The sequence below is a fragment of the Nansenia antarctica genome (genome assembly GCF_963989245.1).
Source record: "Nansenia antarctica genome assembly, chromosome: 8".
NCBI lineage: Eukaryota > Metazoa > Chordata > Actinopteri > Argentiniformes > Microstomatidae > Nansenia > Nansenia antarctica.
In genome coordinates, this window is record NC_137678.1 from 44,691,306 (window position 1) to 44,711,650 (window position 20,345).

Here is a 20,345-nt window from a genome sequence, read left to right on the forward strand (position 1 = left end):
GGTATGCCTATCTACACAACACATGAAGCACAGAATGTGACAGTGCGTGTACCTCAGTGCAAGAAAATGTAAAAATATTTACAATGTTGCACTTCATAGGGTAAAAAGTGTGAGAGCAGATGGCTTCTTGGCGTGGGAAAGCCAGAGCAGAGGTGTGTGAGTGAGTGAGTGTCAGTGTGAGTGTGTGTATGTTTCTGTGTGTCTCTGTGCATTTTTTCCCCACTTTTACATTTTTTCATAGAAAATAAGCCAAGGCCATGGAGTTTCATATTGATAAAATGTATTCTTGTACCATTTCTCTTTAAGTAAAAATGTAAAACGGGTCCAGTTGACCCGAACACCACACAAGGGTTAAAAAAAAAACTTGTTTAGAGACATGCATGTTGCAGCTGTAGCACGAACAGCCCTCTTCCCCTTCTCTTTTCGCTTTTGAGCGCCAGATTAATTTGTTTCCCCATTTTCGGTGTGAACAAGGTGAATTGAGAGCTACGTCAAGGTTGCTTAAGGTACGGTAGCTGAAGATGAACGTCAGAGTTGGTGATTGATCCACTGTGGAAAATGTGTCATGTTATGTGCGCCTGTCGGGGCTTCTCTCGGGATTATTCCATTTTGAATTGCACTTGCATTAATTAGTTATTCCAATTGCACTTGCATTAATTAGTTAGGCCACATTTTGAGATACAACCAACGGAGAGGGTTAGGGTTAGGGTTACCTAAGGGTTGTTCTGTGAACACTGATGATACAAGCCTGATCCTCGTTCGAGGAATCACCTGAGGCTTGAATTCCAATCCCGAGTTAACTGATCGCCTGATTTATTTCAATCGCCGATATACTAATCCACTTTAGTGGAACGGCCCCCCGATCTCCGGTCTCTCCAGCTCTGAGCTGAATACACAAAACATCTTTACACACACGCTCGCGCTTCCCGCCTCCTGATTGGCTGCTCTACGCTAAGCAATCCTGGCTCTATCATTGCTCACATTTATTACGCGAAACATCACTGCAAGTCACAAGTGTTTTAATAAATATTAATTAAATAATTTTTAGTTTTTTGGTATCTAGTAGGTTAGATTTAATTCATTTAGTTAATAATTTGATTTTGTAGTGCCGGAGGAAAAAGGAAAGACGTAGGCAACGTAATGATAACTGTTTAATCAAAACAACAACTTGTACTCTCAGTACAGGACCAGAAAATGGTTACCAAAACTCGTGTATCTAAACAGGAAGGTGCAACGTTAATAATCCTCCCCTCTGCCCCTAGTGCCAGAACTGGTTCCCTCCCACTACACAACCAACAGTAAGAGGAGAACATGAACCCATAATGTAGTCACTACACCAGCCCCCCCAGTGTTCACCTCAATATTGGAAATCCTCACGGCGAGGTGGGCGTATGGCCCGGCCCCTACGATCGTAGGTAAAGTCAGGAGGTGCGGGAGGAGGTGTGACATCGCCCATCACGTCCTCCTGCAGGGAAGGACGGGGGGCAGCGACGACCGGGGGCTCGCGAGCTGCGGGGGGTTGTCGGGGTCGGAGGGGGGAATGGCCAGGGCGCGGCAGGGGAGGTAGGACTGGAGGCCGGCCTCTGCGCGGTGGCAGGGCCAAGTCCAGGGGCAGTTCAAGGTCCAAGTGGGCCGGTTTGAGGCGATCAACGGACACACACTCAGGCCTACCCCCCATGTCAACCATGAAGTTCTTGGCTCCGGCCTCGATGACACGGAAAGGCCCGTCATAAGGAGGACGTAGTGGAGTCCTGTGGCCATCATGACGAATGAAAACGAACCTCGCTGAGTGCAGCTCCGGGGGCACCCTCGAAGTAGGGACACCATGCTGCGTAGTCGGGACCGGGACGAAGGTCCTGGCGCTGTCCAGCAGGGAGGCGCGCTGAGCGGCGGCGGACCAGGGCTCCGTTGACTTGGGAATGAAGTCACCGGGGACCCGCAGCGGCTGTCCAAACACCAGCTCAGCGGACGACGACTGGAGGTCCTCCTTAGGCGCTGTCCTGAGCCCCAGCATGACCCACGGCAGCTTGTCAAGCCAGCCGCTGTCCGTGAGGCTGGCTCGAAGGGCGGCCTTCATGGATCGATGGAAACGCTCACAGAGCCCGTTCGCCTGCGGGTGATAGGCGGTTGTGCGGTGGAGCTTGACCCCCAGATTCTCCGCCACCGCTGCCCACAGCTCTGAAGTAAACTGTGAGCCACGGTCAGAGGAGAGATCAGCAGGGGTGCCGTAGCGGGAGACCCACACCGCGATGAACGCCCGGGCCAGGTCGGGGGCTGTCGTTGAGGAGAGCGGAACTGCCTCCGGCCAGCGAGTCGTCCTGTCCACCATGGTAAAGAGATAGGTGTATCCGTGCGAGGGGGGCAGCGGCCCTACCAGGTCCACGTTTACATGATCGAACCTCCGCTCAGGCACAGAGAACTGCTCCAGGGGGGCCTTGACGTGTCGATGCACCTTGGCGCGCTGGCAGGCGATGCACGTGTCAACCCAGGCCCTCACATCCCTCTTGAGCCCATGCCAGACGAATTTCTCTGACACCAGCCGTGAGGACGGTTTCCTACCAGGGTGAGACAAGCCGTGTATCGCCTCGAAGGCGGGGCGCCTCCAGTTGGCGGGGACCACCGGTCGTGGCTGACCCATGGAGACGTCGCACAGGAGCGTGGCCCCTGCGTCACCGAAAACCACCTCTTCTAGGCGCAGTCCTGTGTCCGACAACTTGAGAGCCTGGACGGCGGGGTCGGCGGCCTGGTCTGCAGCCATGCGCGCGTAGTCCAAACCCAGTTGGACCGCACCAACCACCGCCCTGGAGAGACAATCCGCGACCTGGTTGGACTTCCCAGCAACGTGCTGGATGTCTGTGGTGAACTCGGATATGTAGGCGAGCTGGCGCTGTTGGCGGTCGGACCACGGCTCCGCCACCTTGGACATGGCGTGCGTGAGTGGCTTGTGGTCCACGTAGGCCGTAAACTCGCGGCCCTCCAGTAAAAAACGGAAGTGTCTGACAGCAAGCCACAGCCCGAGGAGCTCCCTGTCGAATGTGCTGTACCTTTGCTCTCTGGGAGACAGCTGGCGGCTGAAGAATGCAAGAGGCTGCCAGGCGTCCCCAACCCACTGTTCGTACACCGCTCCCACAGCAAAGTCAGAGGCGTCCGTGGTGAGAGCAGTGGGTGCCGAGGGCGAGGGGTGGGCCAACATGGCAGCGCGGGCCAGGGCCGCCTTGGTGTCCTGAAAGGCTTTGACACGCTCCGCCGTCCAGTCCACCGGCTGCTTCAGAGTCTTGCCCTTCTGGGCATCGTACAGAGGCCGCAGGATGTGAGCGATGTGGTGGAGGAAGCGATAGTAGAAGGTTACCATCCCGATGAACCCCTTGAGCTCGCTGATTGTGCTGGGGCGCGGGAAAGCAGCGACAGCTTCTACCTTCGAGGGGAGGGGGGTCACCCCCTCTGCGGAGACCCGGTGCCCGAGAAAGTCGATGGCGTTCCGTCCGAACTCACACTTCGCCGGATTGACAATCAGCCCATGTTGGCTGAGCCGTGTGAAAAGGGCCCGGAGGTGGGACAGGTGCTCCTCCTCCGTGGTGCTTGCGACGAGGATGTCATCCAAGTAGACGAAGAGGAATGGTAGGTCCCGGAGCACCGAGTGCATGAGGCGTTGGAAGGTCTGCGCCGCGTTCTTCAGGCCGAACGGCATCCGCAGAAACTCGAAGAGCCCAAATGGCGTGATTACGGCCGTCTTAGGGACGTCCTCGGGGTGCACCGGCACCTGATGGTACCCCCGTACCAGGTCCACTTTGGAGAAGAAGCGTTTGCCTGCCAGGTTCGCTGAAAAGTCCTGGACATGTGGGACCGGGTAGCGGTCAGGCTTGGACGCGTCGTTGAGGCGGCGGTAGTCCCCACATGGGCGCCACCCGCCGTCTGACTTAGGGACGATGTGCAGGGGAGACGCCCAGGGGCTGCTCGAGCGCCGAACGATGCCCACCTGCTCCATATGCGCAAACTCCGCCCTGGCGATGGCCAGCTTCTCCGGGTTGAGGCGCCTGGCCCTGGCGTGGAGGGGAGGCCCCTCGGTCTCGATGTGGTGCTCCACTCCGTGTTTCACCGTGGGCGCGGAGAAGGTGGGCTTGGTAAGGTCGGGGAATTCGGCGAGCAGCCGAAGGTACTGGTCACTTTCGGCGAGCGTATTGGACCACCCGCTGTAGACCGCCTCCCCCTGCGTACAGGCGAATGAAGCGAAAGTCTGTGAGTTGACCAGGCGCCTGTTCCCCACGTCCACCAACAGGTTGTGGGCGCACAGAAAATCCGCACCAAGGAGGGGAAATGTGACAGCCGCTATGACAAAATCCCACGAAAAACATTGCCCTCCGAAGCACACGTCCACCGCCCTAGTGCCGTAAGAGCAGATAGGTGTGCCGTCTGCGCCTGCCAACTGCGGACCACGCTCCTCCTTCGCCATATCCGATCTCTCTGCCGGAATGATGCTCCACTGGGCACCTGTGTCACAAAGGAAACTGCGACCAGAGGCGGTGTCTTGTATGAAGAGCAGCCTGTTGGTGACGCCAGCGCTCAGGGCCACTACTGAGCGCCGGCCCCGCCGTTTCCCGTCGGTCCGAAGGTGCAGGGTGAGCGGCACCGTTTGGCCTTGGCGCCAAAAGTGGCGTGGTAGAAACAATGGCCCGCAGCGTTACCCTGCTGGCCAGAAGGTCTGGCGTCATCCTTCGCTCTCCTGCGACGGTCGGGTGGCGGGGCGGCCGCGGGAGCGAGCAGGTCGGGGGACCGTTGAGGCATGGCCAAGACGAACCGGTCCGCCTCCCTGGCCAGGGCGCGGGGCTCCATGATGGCGGTGTTGGCCAGCGCCATCCTAACTTGAGCTGGCAATGTGCGCATGAACAGCTCTGTGAAGAGGATCATGGGGTCTTCTGTACCGAGCAGGTTTAGCATCCTCTCCATGCTCGCAGAAGGCCTCTCGTCACCCAAGTCCGACATGGCAAATAGGCGACGCACCCTCTCCGCAGTGGACAGTTCAAATGTCTCTAGAAGCAGGGCCTTGAGGCGCTCATATTTGTTCGTCGTCGGGGGAGCAGACAAAAAACCTACCACTCGAGCCGCGGTGGAGCTGCCCAACATTGCCACAGCATGGTTGTACCGGTCGTCGTCGTCATCGATGTCACTTTTATTGAAATGTGCCTCTACAATAGCAAACCATGCAGCAGGCGTTGAGTCCCAGAATTCTGGTAGCTTGAGAGTGGGAGTGTGCGCACCACGCGTTACCCTGACAGGGGATGGTGACGGCTGCCGCTGGTTTGAACGTCTCCCTCGCCCGGACATTTTGCAGGATTGTAATGTTCGTCGCTGGTTTTCGTACACAATTACGTTAACAAAAATCCACGTCGGGTCACCAGTGTAGTGCCGGAGGAAAAAGGAAAGACGTAGGCAACGTAATGATAACTGTTTAATCAAAACAACAACTTGTACTCTCAGTACAGGACCAGAAAATGGTTACCAAAACTCGTGTATCTAAACAGGAAGGTGCAACGTTAATAATCCTCCCCTCTGCCCCTAGTGCCAGAACTGGTTCCCTCCCACTACACAACCAACAGTAAGAGGAGAACATGAACCCATAATGTAGTCACTACAATTTCCTATTTATCATGTCTGTTTAGTGTATGTGTATGTCTACTAGGCTCTAGTCTACTCTAGACTATACGTCTGGGTTACATAACACGTCATGCAATTCGAGTTTATTTTTATTTAACCTTTTAAAACAGTGGAAACACACAAGACCAAGGCCTTTTGCAGGTGCCACCCTGTCCACAATATAAATATAATTTCAATAGGCCTACAATACATTAAATATACAACACAGTAACATAGAGAAACCAATACATAAAACTCGGACCCACCAAAAATAAGGGTCTCCCTCTGTGGTCGAAATAAATCCCCGAGTTGAAATAAAGGCTTGAAATTGAAATAGAAAACCACTACATTGTTGTATTAGGAGAAACAATCACTTCCTTCACTAACACGAAATCTCATTAAATACAACCAAACATTTGCAATATGATCTTCCAATTATAACAGACGTAAAGCATTTGTTTTACATTTATTTCTCTGTGGTATTTATTTAATCACGCGAGAGGAGGAGAGGAGCGTGTAGACACTCCATGCTACCATGGAGATAAAATGTTTACAATTTACAAATCTAAACATTATGCTACTTTATGCACCAGAACGAACCTGCATTTCTATACGATTATCACTCGCGATTACTTCAATTTATTGTATCTCTCTAAAAACTAACAACTCAAGATGTTCAACCTGAGTACTGAATTGCTGCAAAGTGAGGAGGTCTGCTGGGATATAACCTACTACCATGAGCAGGTAGGCTACTTATTTTTCTTTAAAAAAAACAACAACCGTATTTTCAAATGTGTCTAACCAATATTTGCCAACTGTGTGTATCATAGTTATGGAGTAATGTCTGTCCTGTGTGATGTGTATCATAGTTATGGAGTAATGTATCTTTCCTGTGTGATACTACCTCTGCTGTATATTATTATATCATGCCCATATATCACTATTTGCACTTTTGGTTGGATGCTAAACTGTATTTCATTATATAGTACCTGTACTCTGGCGATGACAATCAAGTTGAATCTAATTATTATCTAATCTAATCTAATCCAACCTAACCTAACCTAACCTAACCTAACCTAACCTAATCTAACCTAATCTAATCTAATCTAATCTGTATATCCTGTAGAATTAATTAAATTAATTTTAATTTAATTTAATTTAATTTAATTTAATTAGAAGAACATGATGAAGCAGTTCTTGGTGCTCCAGAGGCGGGGAGATGCTCCTCACCACACCACTGTGGAGGACCTGAGTGACTGGCTCCGGGTCTGGCTCCGGGTCTGGCTCCGGGTCCAGGGGAACAAGAACCCCGAGAGGTGAGCACAGATACAGGCCTCAGAGACACTGTCACCACTGTGTGTACATGGAACATTCACTCTCTCATAGGATTAGTGAGAAACCCATGTGTATATACAGACACCATGAATGCCATTCACTGTCACTGTGGTAGCCAGCATACGATCATTGTGGGAGAAGAAGAAAGAGGCAGGGAAGTTGAGTTGAGCTCTGTGTTTGATTTGAAGGCTCGGGAGGACAGCATCAGAGGAAGGGAACCACCTAGGTCACTTGGTAAGAGATTAGAAAAGCCTAGCTAGCTACTTTATGAGGAGATACTGTATATACTGTCAGTGAAGTAGCTCTTTTGCCATAAACAAAGGATGTTTGTTTTTGTTTTCTCATTGAAGATTGTTTAATTGTACATGCATACTGTACTAGTTTTCCATGGTCGCCATGGTCACCAATGTTCTTCCTGTTTCCTGTGTCAGACGTGGCAGGTGAACAGCCGCCTGATGATGCATGAGGTCTTGCAGCAGGCTTTCAGAGAGCTGAGCGTCGACCTCGGTCAGCCCATAGACCAACTGGGCTCTACAGACCTCTCCTACCTGTGAGTCACATTCATGCCTGCCACTCCCTCCCTCCTCTCTCTCTCTCTCTCTCTCTCTCTCTCTCTCTCTCTCTCTCTCTCTCTCTCTCTCTCTCTCTCTCTGTCCTTCTCTCTCTGTCTCTCTCTCAGTCTCTCTCTCTCTGTCCTTCTCTCTCTCAGTCTCTCTCTCTCTCTCTCTGTCCTCTCTCTCTCTCCAGCGATGTTAACTCTCTCTGTCTCTCTCTCTCTCTCTCTCTCTCTGTCTCTCTCTCTCTGTCTCTCTGTCTCACTCTCTCTCTCTCTCTCTCTCTCTCTCTGTCTCTGTCTCTCTCTCAGTCCTCTCTCTCTCTCTCAGTCCTCTCTCTCTCCAGCGATGTTAACTCTCTCAGTCTCTCTCTCTCTCAGTCCTCTCTCTCTCCAGCGATGCCAACTCTCTCTCTGTCTTTGTCTGTATTATTATTTTTCCAATAGTAACCCTGAGGTGTGCGCTGCGGTCGTGCGAGCTTTGAGAAGCGTCTCCCGCTCCCTGACCTTCCAGCCCTGCTCCAGGCCGTGCTGCCCAGAGGAGGTGGTGGTAGACGTGGTGCCCAGGCTACTCCAGGTCTTGTGGCCGCCCCCCCGGCCCTTCGGGGCCCTGAGTGACCTGGCTGTCGCCGTGGCGCGGGCCGTGCTGGAGAACCTCTCCGCTGCTCTGCCGAAGGCCCCTGCTGCCCCGCCCCCTCAGGTCCACTACTCCCGCCCCACCGGGCTCCGTATGGTCCTCTCCGTCCTCTGGAGGATCCGTGGCCTGAGCGGCAGCCCCGAGTACCTCAGGACGGCCCTGCTGGCCCGGAGCCCCACCCTGGTCGCCAGCATCGTCGGCATGGTGACAGCCAAGGTCCAGAAGCTGTTCCAGGCTCCTCCCAGCTCCGTCAGAGTCAGCTCCGCGTTCAGCTGGCTGTTGGAAGCCGAGGCGGTGTCCAGCGGCTTCAGCGCCGGTTGCCTGGTGCTGCACTCAGAGACCCTGAGGACCATCATGGGCCTGACCGTGGTCCTGATCTACGACGGGCAGCTGAAGGAGGACGTCATCGACCTGCACGACTGCCCCGTCCTGGACGACGTGGTGAACCAGCTGGCTCTGCGCGGGGTGAAGGTAAAAACTCAGGACACATTTAACCAAGACCTCAAAAGCGATTTATTTAATCTCGCCTTTTAAATGCCTGCTACTATTGTTGTTTTATCTCTACTGTTATTTAATCTCTATTGTCGTTTTATCTCTACTGTTATTTAATCTCTATTGTTGTTTTATCTCTCTTATTTTATCTTCCTTGTTATCTGTGAAGCACATTGTGTCACATTGTTTGTGAGAAATGCACCGTACAAATAAAGTTTGATTCGATTTGAAGGTGTCCAAGAAGAGGGAGAAGGTCACCTGGCTCCTGGGCTCCAAGGACGTCCTGGACATGGTCACCATCGTCCACAACGGCCTCCACCAGCTCTCTGGCACCAAGCGGATCCTGCAGATCGCCGCCTCGGCCCGAGCCACCGTGCTGTCCAGACACCTGGCTCACCTGGTGGTGACGCAGCTCATGAGGCTGAAGGAGTCGATGATCTCTGAGGAAGAGGAAAGCGGTGATGAAGTCCAGGACGAGGAGAAGGAAGAGAAGAAGATTGAGGGGCAAAAACCCCGACTGAAACGCTCGGTGACCTTCTACCAGCAAAGCCAATCCTGTGAGTCCCCTGCGGGGCTAGGGCAGGGCCAATGATGAGGGACTTACCATGGTATCAGTCCCACGCAGTACTGAGGTAAGTAGCAATCCTGCAACTGATAAGGTTTCTCATTCAATCCATCCCAGTCATCCATCATTCAAACATATGTTATGTTTAGTGAGTTGATGTTGAGATTGACACTAGTAAATGTGAGTGGTATATTGATTGATTAGGAGATTATATCTTTTTTCTGTTTTCACCCTGACCAGCCCCCTTGGTAACCTTGGTAACCTTGAGGAGGTGGAGGAGGTATCACCTGTTCTCCAATCAGGTACATTTTAATTTACTTGTTGTCAGTGTATCATTTTAGACTGTTATCATATCAACTCAACAACTGTTTGGAATGAAATTCGAATTCTGTTGACCTTTGTGTGTGTGTGTGTGTGTGTGTGTGTGTGTGTGTGTGTGTGTGTGATTTCCAGGAGATGTTGTGGTGAAACCTCAGAAGAAGAAGAAGAGGAGATGTTTCCTCCTCAGAGTTGTGAGAGCACTGTGCTGCTGCGTCAGCAAACAGGAAGTGAGCGACTGATCCTCGCCTGCTCCTCCCCCTCACCACAGAGGCTCTAGTATACGGACTACTGAATGAATCAACATCATCTTTTATTCATATGTTCATAGTAAATCATATTATTTCAATAAAGATTTTAAGAACATTAATTTATGCAGCCTGACCAAAAAGAAATGGCTCTTTGGGGGGGGGGGGGGGGGGGGGCGGAAGCTAGAAATAAAACAAGGTTAAATAATTTACAACAATAAAACACTGGCAAATACAGATGCATTAAAATACTAACAGTCAGAGAGAGGGGAGAGAGAAGGAGGAGGTAGGGGTGAGGAAGAGCGGAGGTGAGGGATAGCGGGGGTAGTGGAGCAGGGGTACTTAAAATGAGGCAGTGATGGGTTATGGGATGGGTGAGAGACGGTGAATCAGCAGGTGCATTGATCGACTATGGTTCGCTGCAGGATTTGTTTGAAAGCAGTGAGTGAGGTGAGGGCGGTGAGTTTGAGGGTGTTCTGTAAGGTGTTCCAGTCGTGTGCTGCAGCGAACCGGAAAGCGCTGCGACCGACAACGGTACGGGCTTTGGGGATGGTGAGTCGGACAAGTTCACTGGATCTTAGAACGATGACGGGGCGGTGAGAGAGGTGCAGAAGGGATGAGAGGTAGAAAGGTGTTCTATCTGGGTCTGAAGTCATCATTTGACTCAATTTCAATTTGATAAAAAACACATCTGGACTAAACATAAGTATCGTCCTGGCAACATGATTATATGTCTTGGTAAATGTTAGGTTTTTTTGTTAATCATTGCGTTGTGGGTTGCGTTGGGTAAATACACTGTCCTAAGTATATTGAAATATTAATTTGAATAAAATCAACAGATGTCCATCTGTTTGGCTAGCATGTTGGCTAGTTAGCCAGATATGTCTGCCAGTAATGTATTTGGCAGTCAGGACAAGTCATGAACATGTCTTTTACATCTTTTTTCCTTTATTTGATAGTGGTAATTTCTCTCATGATATCAACATCGGGGGGAAGTCCTCAGGGGATCGCCCCCCCGTGTGATTAGATGTCGCAGAGAAACCAAAAGTGTAAAAAGCATCCCAGTCTCCTCAACAAAAAGGTCTGCTTCATCTCTCCTCAAAGTGGCTGTGATGAACAATGCTCTGCCAACTGGAGGGAGAGGGAGATGGAGGGGTAGAGAGAGATGGAGGGGTAGAGAGAGATGGAGGGGTAGAGAGAGGGAGATGGAGGGGTAGAGACAGGTGGAGGGGTAGAGAGAGATGGAGGGGTAGAGAGAGGGAGGGATTGGAGGGGTAGAGGGAGATGGAGGGGTAGAGAGAGGGAGATGGAGGGGTAGAGAGAGGGAGGGATTGGAGGGGTAGAGAGAGGGAGATGGAGGGGTAGAGAGAGGGAGGGATTGGAGGGGTAGAGAGAGGGAGATGGAGGGGTAGAGAGAGGGAGATGGAGGGGTAGGAGGGAGGGATTGGAGGGATAGAGAGAGGGAGATGGAGGGATTGGAGGGGTAGAGAGAGGGAGATGGAGGGATTGGAGGGGTAGAGAGAGGGAGGGATTGGAGGGGTATAGACTACCTTGACATTTGGAATCATATTTCCACATTGAAAAGGGATAATATGTATATTTGACTATTTATTTAAAAACATTTTAATATATTAAAAAAACATTTCCCCCTTCCCGGCCCCCCCCCCCCCCCCCTGTAAAATCCTGTTCATGGGTTCGCATAACCCACGCACCCGAGGCAAATTACGCCACTGCTACTATCTTATCATTATATATACATTCACACCCACTTTAGATGACAATCTAATAACAGAAGTCGAGTTTACAATATTGTCTGACACAAACAGGTCCAGCAATTTGGATTGTCTGTATAATCAATATTATTATTATTATTATTATTATCAACAACAACAACAACAACAACAACAACAACAACAACAATAATAATAATAATAATAATCAATATATACCTTTTAATCTGGTCTTGCAGAGTTTTGGCTAAGAAAAACTGACAGGATTTTAGCGACATCGGATGTGTCCCACTGTGACTACGTAGCCCCCCTCCTCTGATAACAACAGTCAGTGTCCCAGCTCGCCCCGCCCCCCTCCTCTGATAACAACAGTCAGTGTCCCAGCTCGCCCCGCCCCCCCTCCTCTGATAACAACAGTCAGTGTCCCAGCTCGCCCCGCCCCCTCCTCTGATAACAACAGTCAGTGTCCCAGCTCGCCCCGCCCCCTCCTCTGATAACAACAGTCAGTGTCCCAGCTCGCCCCGCCCCCTCCTCTGATAACAACAGTCAGTGTCCCAGCTCGCCCCGCCCCCCTCCTCTGATAACAACAGTCAGTGTCCCAGCTCGCCCCGCCCCCCTCCTCTGATAACAACAGTCAGTGTCCCAGCTCGCCCCGCCCCCCTCCTCTGATAACAACAGTCAGTGTCCCAGCTCGCCCCGCCCCCCTCCTCTGATAACAACAGTCAGTGTCCCAGCTCGCCCCGCCCCCCCTCCTCTGATAACCACAGTCAGTGTCCCAGCTCGCCCCGCCCCCTCCTCTGATAACAACAGTCAATGTCCCAGCTCGCCCCGCCCCCCTCCTCTGATAACAACAGTCAGTGTCCCAGCTCGCCCCGCCCCCTCCTCTGATAACAACAGTCAGAGGCGCCAACGACTCAACCACTCAAACTAGTTTACCACACTAGCTTAGCGGCTAGGTAGCTGTTCTTCCATGGCACTGACTCCTGTGGCCGTCGAAGGCCCGTTATGGAAGAAAGTCCACTCGTTCAGCGGACCGATCCCGCGGGCCAGACACGGACACCGAGCGGCGGCTATCCGGGAGCTCATTATAGTTTTCGGAGGGGGAAACGAGGGGATCGCGGAGGAACTGCACGTTTACAACACCGGTAAGCTAGCCATGTTGTTAGCTTAGCCAGTCAGCACAGACACCTGCTTGGCCAATGGCCAAATGACTAACGTTAGCTTAGGCTAGCTACATGACATTCTCCACTCTTTCGGAGGGATTATCTCAACATCGTTTGAATATTATATCTCGGTTAGCCGCAAAGTAGCGTAACGTTATTGAAGCCTCTGACAGTAGTAGCATCGCTAGCTACTACTCGCTATGTCCCTAGTCGGAGGGAGAGGGACTCAGGTGTGGGGCAGTGAGTGACAGTCCTAACTTTTCTATAACCGACAAAACTGTTCCAGTCTGTTATACAGACTTCTGTGTAGTTGCCACAGAGAACGAGAACAAAAGGTGATCTGTTGATTCTCATTTTTCCTATCCCACCTCTCTGTCCACACAGTGTCCAAGCAATGGTTTCTCCCGGCGGTGAGAGGGGACATTCCGCCCGGCTGTGCCGCCCATGGCTTCGCCTGCGAAGGGACGCGCATCCTGGTCTTCGGAGGCATGGTGGAGTTTGGCAAATACAGCAACAGTCTTTATGAGTTACAGGTGAGGCTTCTCTTCACATGGGGGTGTGTCTTCAGTTCAGTTCAGTTCAAGATGAATATCCCTTTATCAAACTGACTGACTGGCTTTGTCTCGATAGAATAACATTGGCGTTCATTAATAGGGATGCTAAAATGTTTCATATTTGACCGTTGTCACTTAGGCGAGCCGCTGGCTGTGGAAGAAGCTGAAACCCAGACCACCCAAGAACGCCCCGCCGCCTTGCCCCCGCCTCGGACACAGCTTCACTCTCATCGGGAACAAGTGCTACCTGTTCGGGGGGCTGGCCAATGACAGCGAGGACCCTAATGGCAATGTTCGCAGGTATCTAGCTACATAACCGGAGATGCTAACTAACTTATTAGTATTTGTTTGATATGGTTCAAAAGAATTGTTCTGTAGATTTTGGGGAATCTCACCCCTGTAATTGTCACCTCTCTTCAGGTACCTGGATGACCTCTACGAGCTGGAGCTGCAGTCTCTGTCAGGGGTGAAGGGCTGGAACGTTCCGGAGACCACGGGTGAAGGTCCCTCGGCCAGAGAGTCCCACACCTCCGTCTCTTACTGTGGGAAAGGCTCCCCCAAACTCTACATCTTCGGTGGAATGAGTGGCAACCGCCTGGGCGACCTCTGGCAGCTTGACCTGGGTAGCTTCACGTCTCTTCACGCACTGCAACTGTTTGATCCACCACAACTGTTGTTGACAACGCCACAGTACTGTAGATCCACATAAACAATAACCTTTTTGAGAATGAAACTCTTTGTGGTTGTGGCGATGAACTGATCAAAGCAATGGAATCGTAACCCCCCCCCCCTCCTCTCACTCTTTCTCTCTCTTTCTCTTTCTCTCTCTCTCACACACACACATACACACACACACACACACACACACAGACACTATGACATGGTCTACACCTGAAACTAAAGGACCTCAGCCACTACCTAGAAGTCTTCATTCTGCCAATGTCATTGGAAACAAGTAAGTAACATACATTTCTGTCTGTCCATATTTATGTTTGAGTATTACGGATATGTTGCTTTATAATATGGATTTGTTTAGTGAGCAGTTAGTTTTATTAGAAATCATTGCAGTATCCCTTGTGTTCACTTGTACCTCTTCCGTTTAGGATGTATGTTTTTGGGGGCTGGGTCCCCGTTGCGGAAACGGACCGCACCAGCCCCTTAGGACATGAATGGATCTGCACCAACTCCCTGTGTGTGCTCAGCTTGGGTCAGTATTATACACACACACGATTACAATCTTATCTCTCAGGTTCTCTTGTGGGTTCACATATGAAGAAGCATTCCGTCCATACGTTTTTTACATTTAATTTAATTGAAGTCATATGGGTCAGCAATATTATTTCACGTGGCATAGCTGACTAGATAGCTGAAATGTGGAGTTTACATGGTCCGCTCTTCTCCATCTCAGACACTATGACATGGCAGAGCTTAGGTCCAGAGCAGCACCCAGGGCCTCAGGCAGGGGGGGAGGAGCCCCCCCCCGGGCCCAAAGCCAGGACCGGCCACTGCTCCGCCTCCATCGGCTCCCGTCTCTACATCTGGAGCGGCCGCGATGGTTACCGGAAGAGCTGGACCTACCAGGTGTGCTGCAAGGACCTGTGGTACCTGGAGACAGGTGAGAGGAGGGACTCTTCATATTGGTAAATGGACTGACTTATATATATAAAGCCTTTATCCAAAGCGCTTTACACCCATTTACACTCTTTCACCCATTTACACACACATTCACACACCAATGGTGGCAAGCTACCATGCAAGGCACCGGCCCGCTCACTGGGAGCAATTTGGGGTTCAGTGTCTTGCCCAAAGACACTTCGACATGTGGCCAGCCGGGGCTCGAACCGCCGATCTGCCAACCTTGCGATTATCTACCTCCTGCGCCACAGCCGCCCCCTATTGGTGTGTTGTTCTTAGTAGCTTAATCTGCTAAAGATTCTTACCATCTGGAGTTTAGCATATTTTTCTACTGTGAGTGTGTAGCTCCACTCATTCACTCACTAGTTAAGTTTTCTAAATCTTAACAGATTTTTGATCGTATTGTGTGTGGCGTGCTCCGATATTCCCAATACAGCACACCACACACATAAAGATCTGATCTACGACAGTCTAGAGTCGTCCCCCAAGCCAGAAATGTTGTATGATCAGGGTCAAATCGCTGAAGAACGAAAAGAAGAAGACGCGTCAGTCAGCCCGCTTCTTGATTGGCTCACATTCCATTCCACGTCACAATCGGACTCGGGAGTCGCCCACACGCAGGATAATCTTGTAGGATAATCTTTAGAGCCATCCGATAATCGGCCGTTTGCTATCCTTGGTCGGAAGGGGGGAAAATCGGGCCAAAATGGGCCAGATTATCTTTATGTGTGTACCAGGCTTTAGCCACCCTCACGTTCAACTCTAACCCCTGCTGCTGCTGCTGCTTTATCCTCACTGTATGACATGTTGTTTTCAGAGCTCCCCTCCACCCCAGTGGCTGTGTTATTGGTCAAGTCCACCATCAGTATGCTCCATGTGGCCTGGCGCCCCCTACCTGCAGCAGAGTGCTATCTCCTCCAGCTGCAGCCCGTGCCCCTGGCCCACGCCTCTGATTCCCCAGCCACTCCAGTGGCCCCGCCTAGTGCAGACGCCCAGGAGAAGGACTCCCAGGACTCCTCAGGTGAGAGGAGCTCATCACAGTCACAATCGATTGGCGTTTACGGAGATTAGAAATGACCCCCCGCGACACAATTCTGTTTTAATTGATTTAAGTCCAGCTGAGCTACCATGGCAAAGAGGTGGCTTGGAAGGTCTGATAGTCACAGACATCTCGTAAGCCATGGACTGTTTATTTTGTCTCCAGATGCCCCGCCCCCCCGGGCCTCAGTCCATACCTTGCAGGAAGAGCATGAGACGTCACAACAGGTAAGACTCAAAGCCGTTTGTCCCCAAAATAGATACACCGACACTGCTGTAAGTGCCACACGGAGTTAGTAAACTCTGCATTCAGACTGTAATAGTTGTATGGTAAAAAATTCTACACTATAATCCCACTGTTAACTTCTGAATACCCCCCCCCCACTCCAGGAGGTGTCTGCGGGGCAACAGGAGACTCCCGTGGAGGTGTCAGAGGGGGTGAAGGAGGGGGAGGGGGTCAGTGGAGAGACCCAGGGAGGCACACAGACAGAGCCCTGTAAGTAGTCAGTCTGCAATAACATAAAGTAGTAGTAGTAGTTGGTGCTGACCTGACCTCACCCTCTGTGTGTCAACAGCTCTGGGCCAGGAGAGTGACCCCACCACGACCTCGCAGCCCGCAAACGCAAGGGAGTGTATTCCACCCAAGGACCAACCAGGTAACAGCTAGGAATGGGTTGTTTGATTAATCGCTTAGTCATTTTCTGTCGTCCACACCGAAAATACACAATCCAAAATAAGTCATCTGTGAATCGAAAAAAATCTATAAATTTTCCTTTCACTTTCAGTGGCATAACTGAAGCAAACAGCTTGTCTGTAAGATTGTAGGTGCGACTTGTCTCATATTATCCAACAGAAGCAGGCCCTGATCTTTCATTAACTCGCTGTCACTATCAAATCACTCCTGGCCGGTTAAACAAGAGCTCGGCAGTCATAATATAAACTGGAAATTAAATACTGCGGCGTAGATAAATCGATTAATCGACCCTGGTAGCCATCAACGAATCGATTAATCGACCCTGGCAGCCATCAATGAATCGATGAATCGACCCTGGTAGCATCAATTAACTGATTAATTGACACTTGTAGCCATCAATGAATCGATTACAAAAAAACTTGAATCAGACCCATCCCTAGTAACAGGACCTTTAAAAAGCGGCAAGCCTCATTACATGGTCTAAAGTTGGTTCTCAATGCTAAGAAAAAAGATTTGATGATCTTTTCCAGAGCTCGCTCCCAGATCTTAGGTAATGTTACACGGAGGGGTATTGATAGATTTTATAATATTTATCTGCTCCATGTCTGTTTTTATTGTGCTTTACTCTCCAATTGTGTAACCTTGTACTTGTACTGGTGTACTATCTTGGTCAGGTCTCCCTCGAAAAGAGATTTTAATCTCAAGGGACCTCCTGGTTAAATAAATAAATAAACAGCATGGAGAGCGGAAATAATTCACTTGAGATATATATTTTTTGACCATTGTTCATTTCAGAGGAGATAATTCACTCTTGAGACAATGACAATGTTGTGTTCTCCCTCCAGGACCAGGAACTGCCATCCCCTCCTCAGATCCCAACTCTGTCACAAACCAGGTAGGCTCTCCTGAGCTCTGACTCCCTTCTCTCTCACATAGAAGAACCCTGTCGACTATCACCTGCTAGCCCCTAACTCCTTGACATTGTTCAATACCATCTGTTCTGGATTTCGGATAACAACGAATAACTACCTCCTCCTCTCTGTGGCTTGCAGACTCCCGGAGAGAAGCCAGAGGATTCTGTGTGGTTCGATGTGGGAGTGTTCAAAACCCTCTTCTCTGAGGTCACGCACTACTACCTTCCAGCTGAGGAAGACCAGGAGACCACCGCCGTCAGCCGACATACGAACCCTAAAGAGGTCATCCATTGTTACCTGGCGTCTGTGACTCAAATTGACAATAGTCGATGTAAAACATTAGTCCAAAAGACACTGCTCCGTGTTGAACGTGTTTCTAATCTCTGCTTCTCAACTCACACACTCTCACTCACACACTCTTTCTCTCTCTGTCTCTCGCTCTCACACACACACACACGCACACTCCCCACAACCTCTCAGATGACACTTCCGGAGCCTCAGGATTATGAAGTCATGAAGAGGCAGGATCTGGCTCCAGGTCAGACCTACAGGTTCAGAGTGGCGGGTATCAACACCCGTGGCCAGGGAGACTTCAGCCCCGTCAGCGAGTTCAAGACCTGCCGGCCTGGCTTCCCTGGAGCGCCCTCTGCTGTCAAAATCACCAAGGTGCAGTACCGGTCCCTACAAGACAAGTCTTACATTCCACCCAAGGTTACTGTTGCAAGTCGTACAGATGCCGCCTCCATGCTGTTCAGCGTTTGACTGCTTCAGAGAGCCGTACCTCGCTCCATTTATGTGATTTTTTGAAGATGTGGAATCCAAATACGACACTTAACCACCTGTTTCCCCTCCTCCTCTGTTCTTCAATCCCGCTCCCCCCCCCCCCACACACACACACACACAGGCTAACGATTCGGTACACATCACGTGGGAGTCCCCCACCACCCCCTCGGGGAAGATCCTGGAGTACTCCATGTACCTGGCGGTGAGAAAGGGCCGCTCTTCCAGTTCCAGCAGCGAGCAGCCGGGCCAGCTGGCCTTCATCCGGATCTACCGCGGCACCAAGACCTCCTGCACGGTCAGCCCCGCCCACCTGGACAACGCCCACGTGGACTGTTCCGCCCCCAACCGCCCCGCCGTCGTCTTCCGCATCGCCGCCAAGAACGAGCAGGGCTACGGCCCCGCCACGCAGATCCGCTGGCTGCAGGGTATGCATGCACGTGTGTGTGTGTGTGTGTGTACACGTGTGTGTGTGTGTGTGTGTGTGTGTGTGTGCTCTCTCACTGGTATAACTGACTGACTGACTGGTGTAACTGACTGACTGACTGACTGACTGGTATAACTGACTGCCCGACCTACCGACTGACTGGTGTGACTGACTGACTGACTGACTGACTGACTGACTGGTGTAACTGTGGGCCGTTTGTTGTTTCAGACGCCAGTAAGATCCGAGCTCCGTCGACCCAGCCCAGCAGCCCTGCAGAGGCCGACCAGGAGGCAGCAGACAGGTAAACAGGCCTGCTCTCCGCTGGCTCACTGGGGGGAGAGAGTGGGAGATTGTGCCACTGTTGCTCTTATGGGGGTGTAGGTCAGGGGGGGTCTTTGGCTCCTGTGTGTTCTATAACAATGACTTCTTTTTTTTTTTTAAAGAAAGAAAAAAAGGGTGTACGAATTCTAGTTTAGTTTTCATACATACAAGCCTGGTAAGTGATTTGAGTTTGGTTTGTCCCTATTTACGAGGGAGGACGTGTTGTGTGTTTGACTTGCCTTGCAGCTCTAGTTGAAGAGCGACTGCCAGACATCCACCAGGATGCAGGGGAGGTAATGTAAGGGCATGTCTACTTTGCAAGCCATGTATGCCTACCACAGAAATGCTTTAAAGAACCTATTATAGATTTTTAACTTATTTTTTTATGTTGTTGTTTTTGTACATGGTTGTATCTTTGGTTTGGTTTTGCCTTTGGACCAGTTCCGTTCTTGTTCCCTAATGTATTTTATTTTGTTGTTCGTTAAGCTAGATATTCACAGATATGTCATGAACCAGGTATCTCTGTGGTCGTAGATTTTCCTCTCTTGCCAAATAGACTCGCTCATGAAGGGTTGAATGTGCCTTAATGTATGAAGGGTCAGCTCCTTACACACATGCATCAATTACGCAATCCTTGAGGTGGAGTTTGGAGGTCTGTGATTGGTTGAGTACCGAATTTAAATCTGGGATGGGGAAGATACCAATGAATGTGTTTATTTTATTATTATTTTATTATTTATTATATGTTTGAGATATTCATTTTAGTCTGGTCTATGGTTGTATTTTCAGTCTCAGCCTACAGAAAAAACGATTTTCTTTTTTTATATCTATAAATTGGATTGCAAATGGAGCACTTTTTACCTTCCTGCAAATATGGTCATAAGATTTCGTCCAAGTCCAATTTATGATTTTGAGGGGTGTACTATTTTATTGACTGCTTACTTAAGGTTATAACAATTAATAATTCATTAAGTTCATATTTATGGATACTGTTCTAATACTTTGTTCAGTGGTGTTTTGTCTGTTTTGTAGCTATAGGAAGTGAGCCATATGTTTGTGAATGAAGCTAGCCATATATCCATTACAACTTCACTGATGGTCATAGATAGATTAATAGATAGGTACTTTATTGATCCCCAAGGGGAAATTAAGAAGGTACAGTGGCTCACAAACATAGACATCTGGAACATTCTATACAGTAAGAACAGTCAAGTATGATTTAACATCCCCCAGCCTGACTCTGATCACCCCGACCAAGCCAGCCGGAGGAGGAGTTGTACTGCCACAGGCAGAACAGATCTCCTATAGCG

At 50.3% G+C, this 20,345-nt stretch overlaps 1 protein-coding gene across 1 annotated transcript; it reads left to right on the forward strand.

Moving 5' to 3' along the window:
- Positions 1-12,479: 12,479 nt before the first annotated feature.
- On the forward strand, positions 12,480-19,019 carry hcfc2 (host cell factor C2; the record flags this gene model as incomplete). Its single annotated transcript, XM_080538395.1, has 16 exons — positions 12,480-12,654; positions 13,057-13,205; positions 13,366-13,526; positions 13,647-13,849; positions 14,097-14,181; positions 14,330-14,433; positions 14,635-14,841; positions 15,679-15,882; positions 16,066-16,127; positions 16,290-16,395; positions 16,475-16,555; positions 17,439-17,488; positions 17,646-17,789; positions 17,988-18,173; positions 18,412-18,715; positions 18,943-19,019. 16 exons carry the CDS (start codon positions 12,480-12,482, stop codon positions 19,017-19,019), a joined length of 2,298 nt encoding a protein of 765 aa, XP_080394521.1.
- Positions 19,020-20,345: the final 1,326 nt, after the last annotated feature.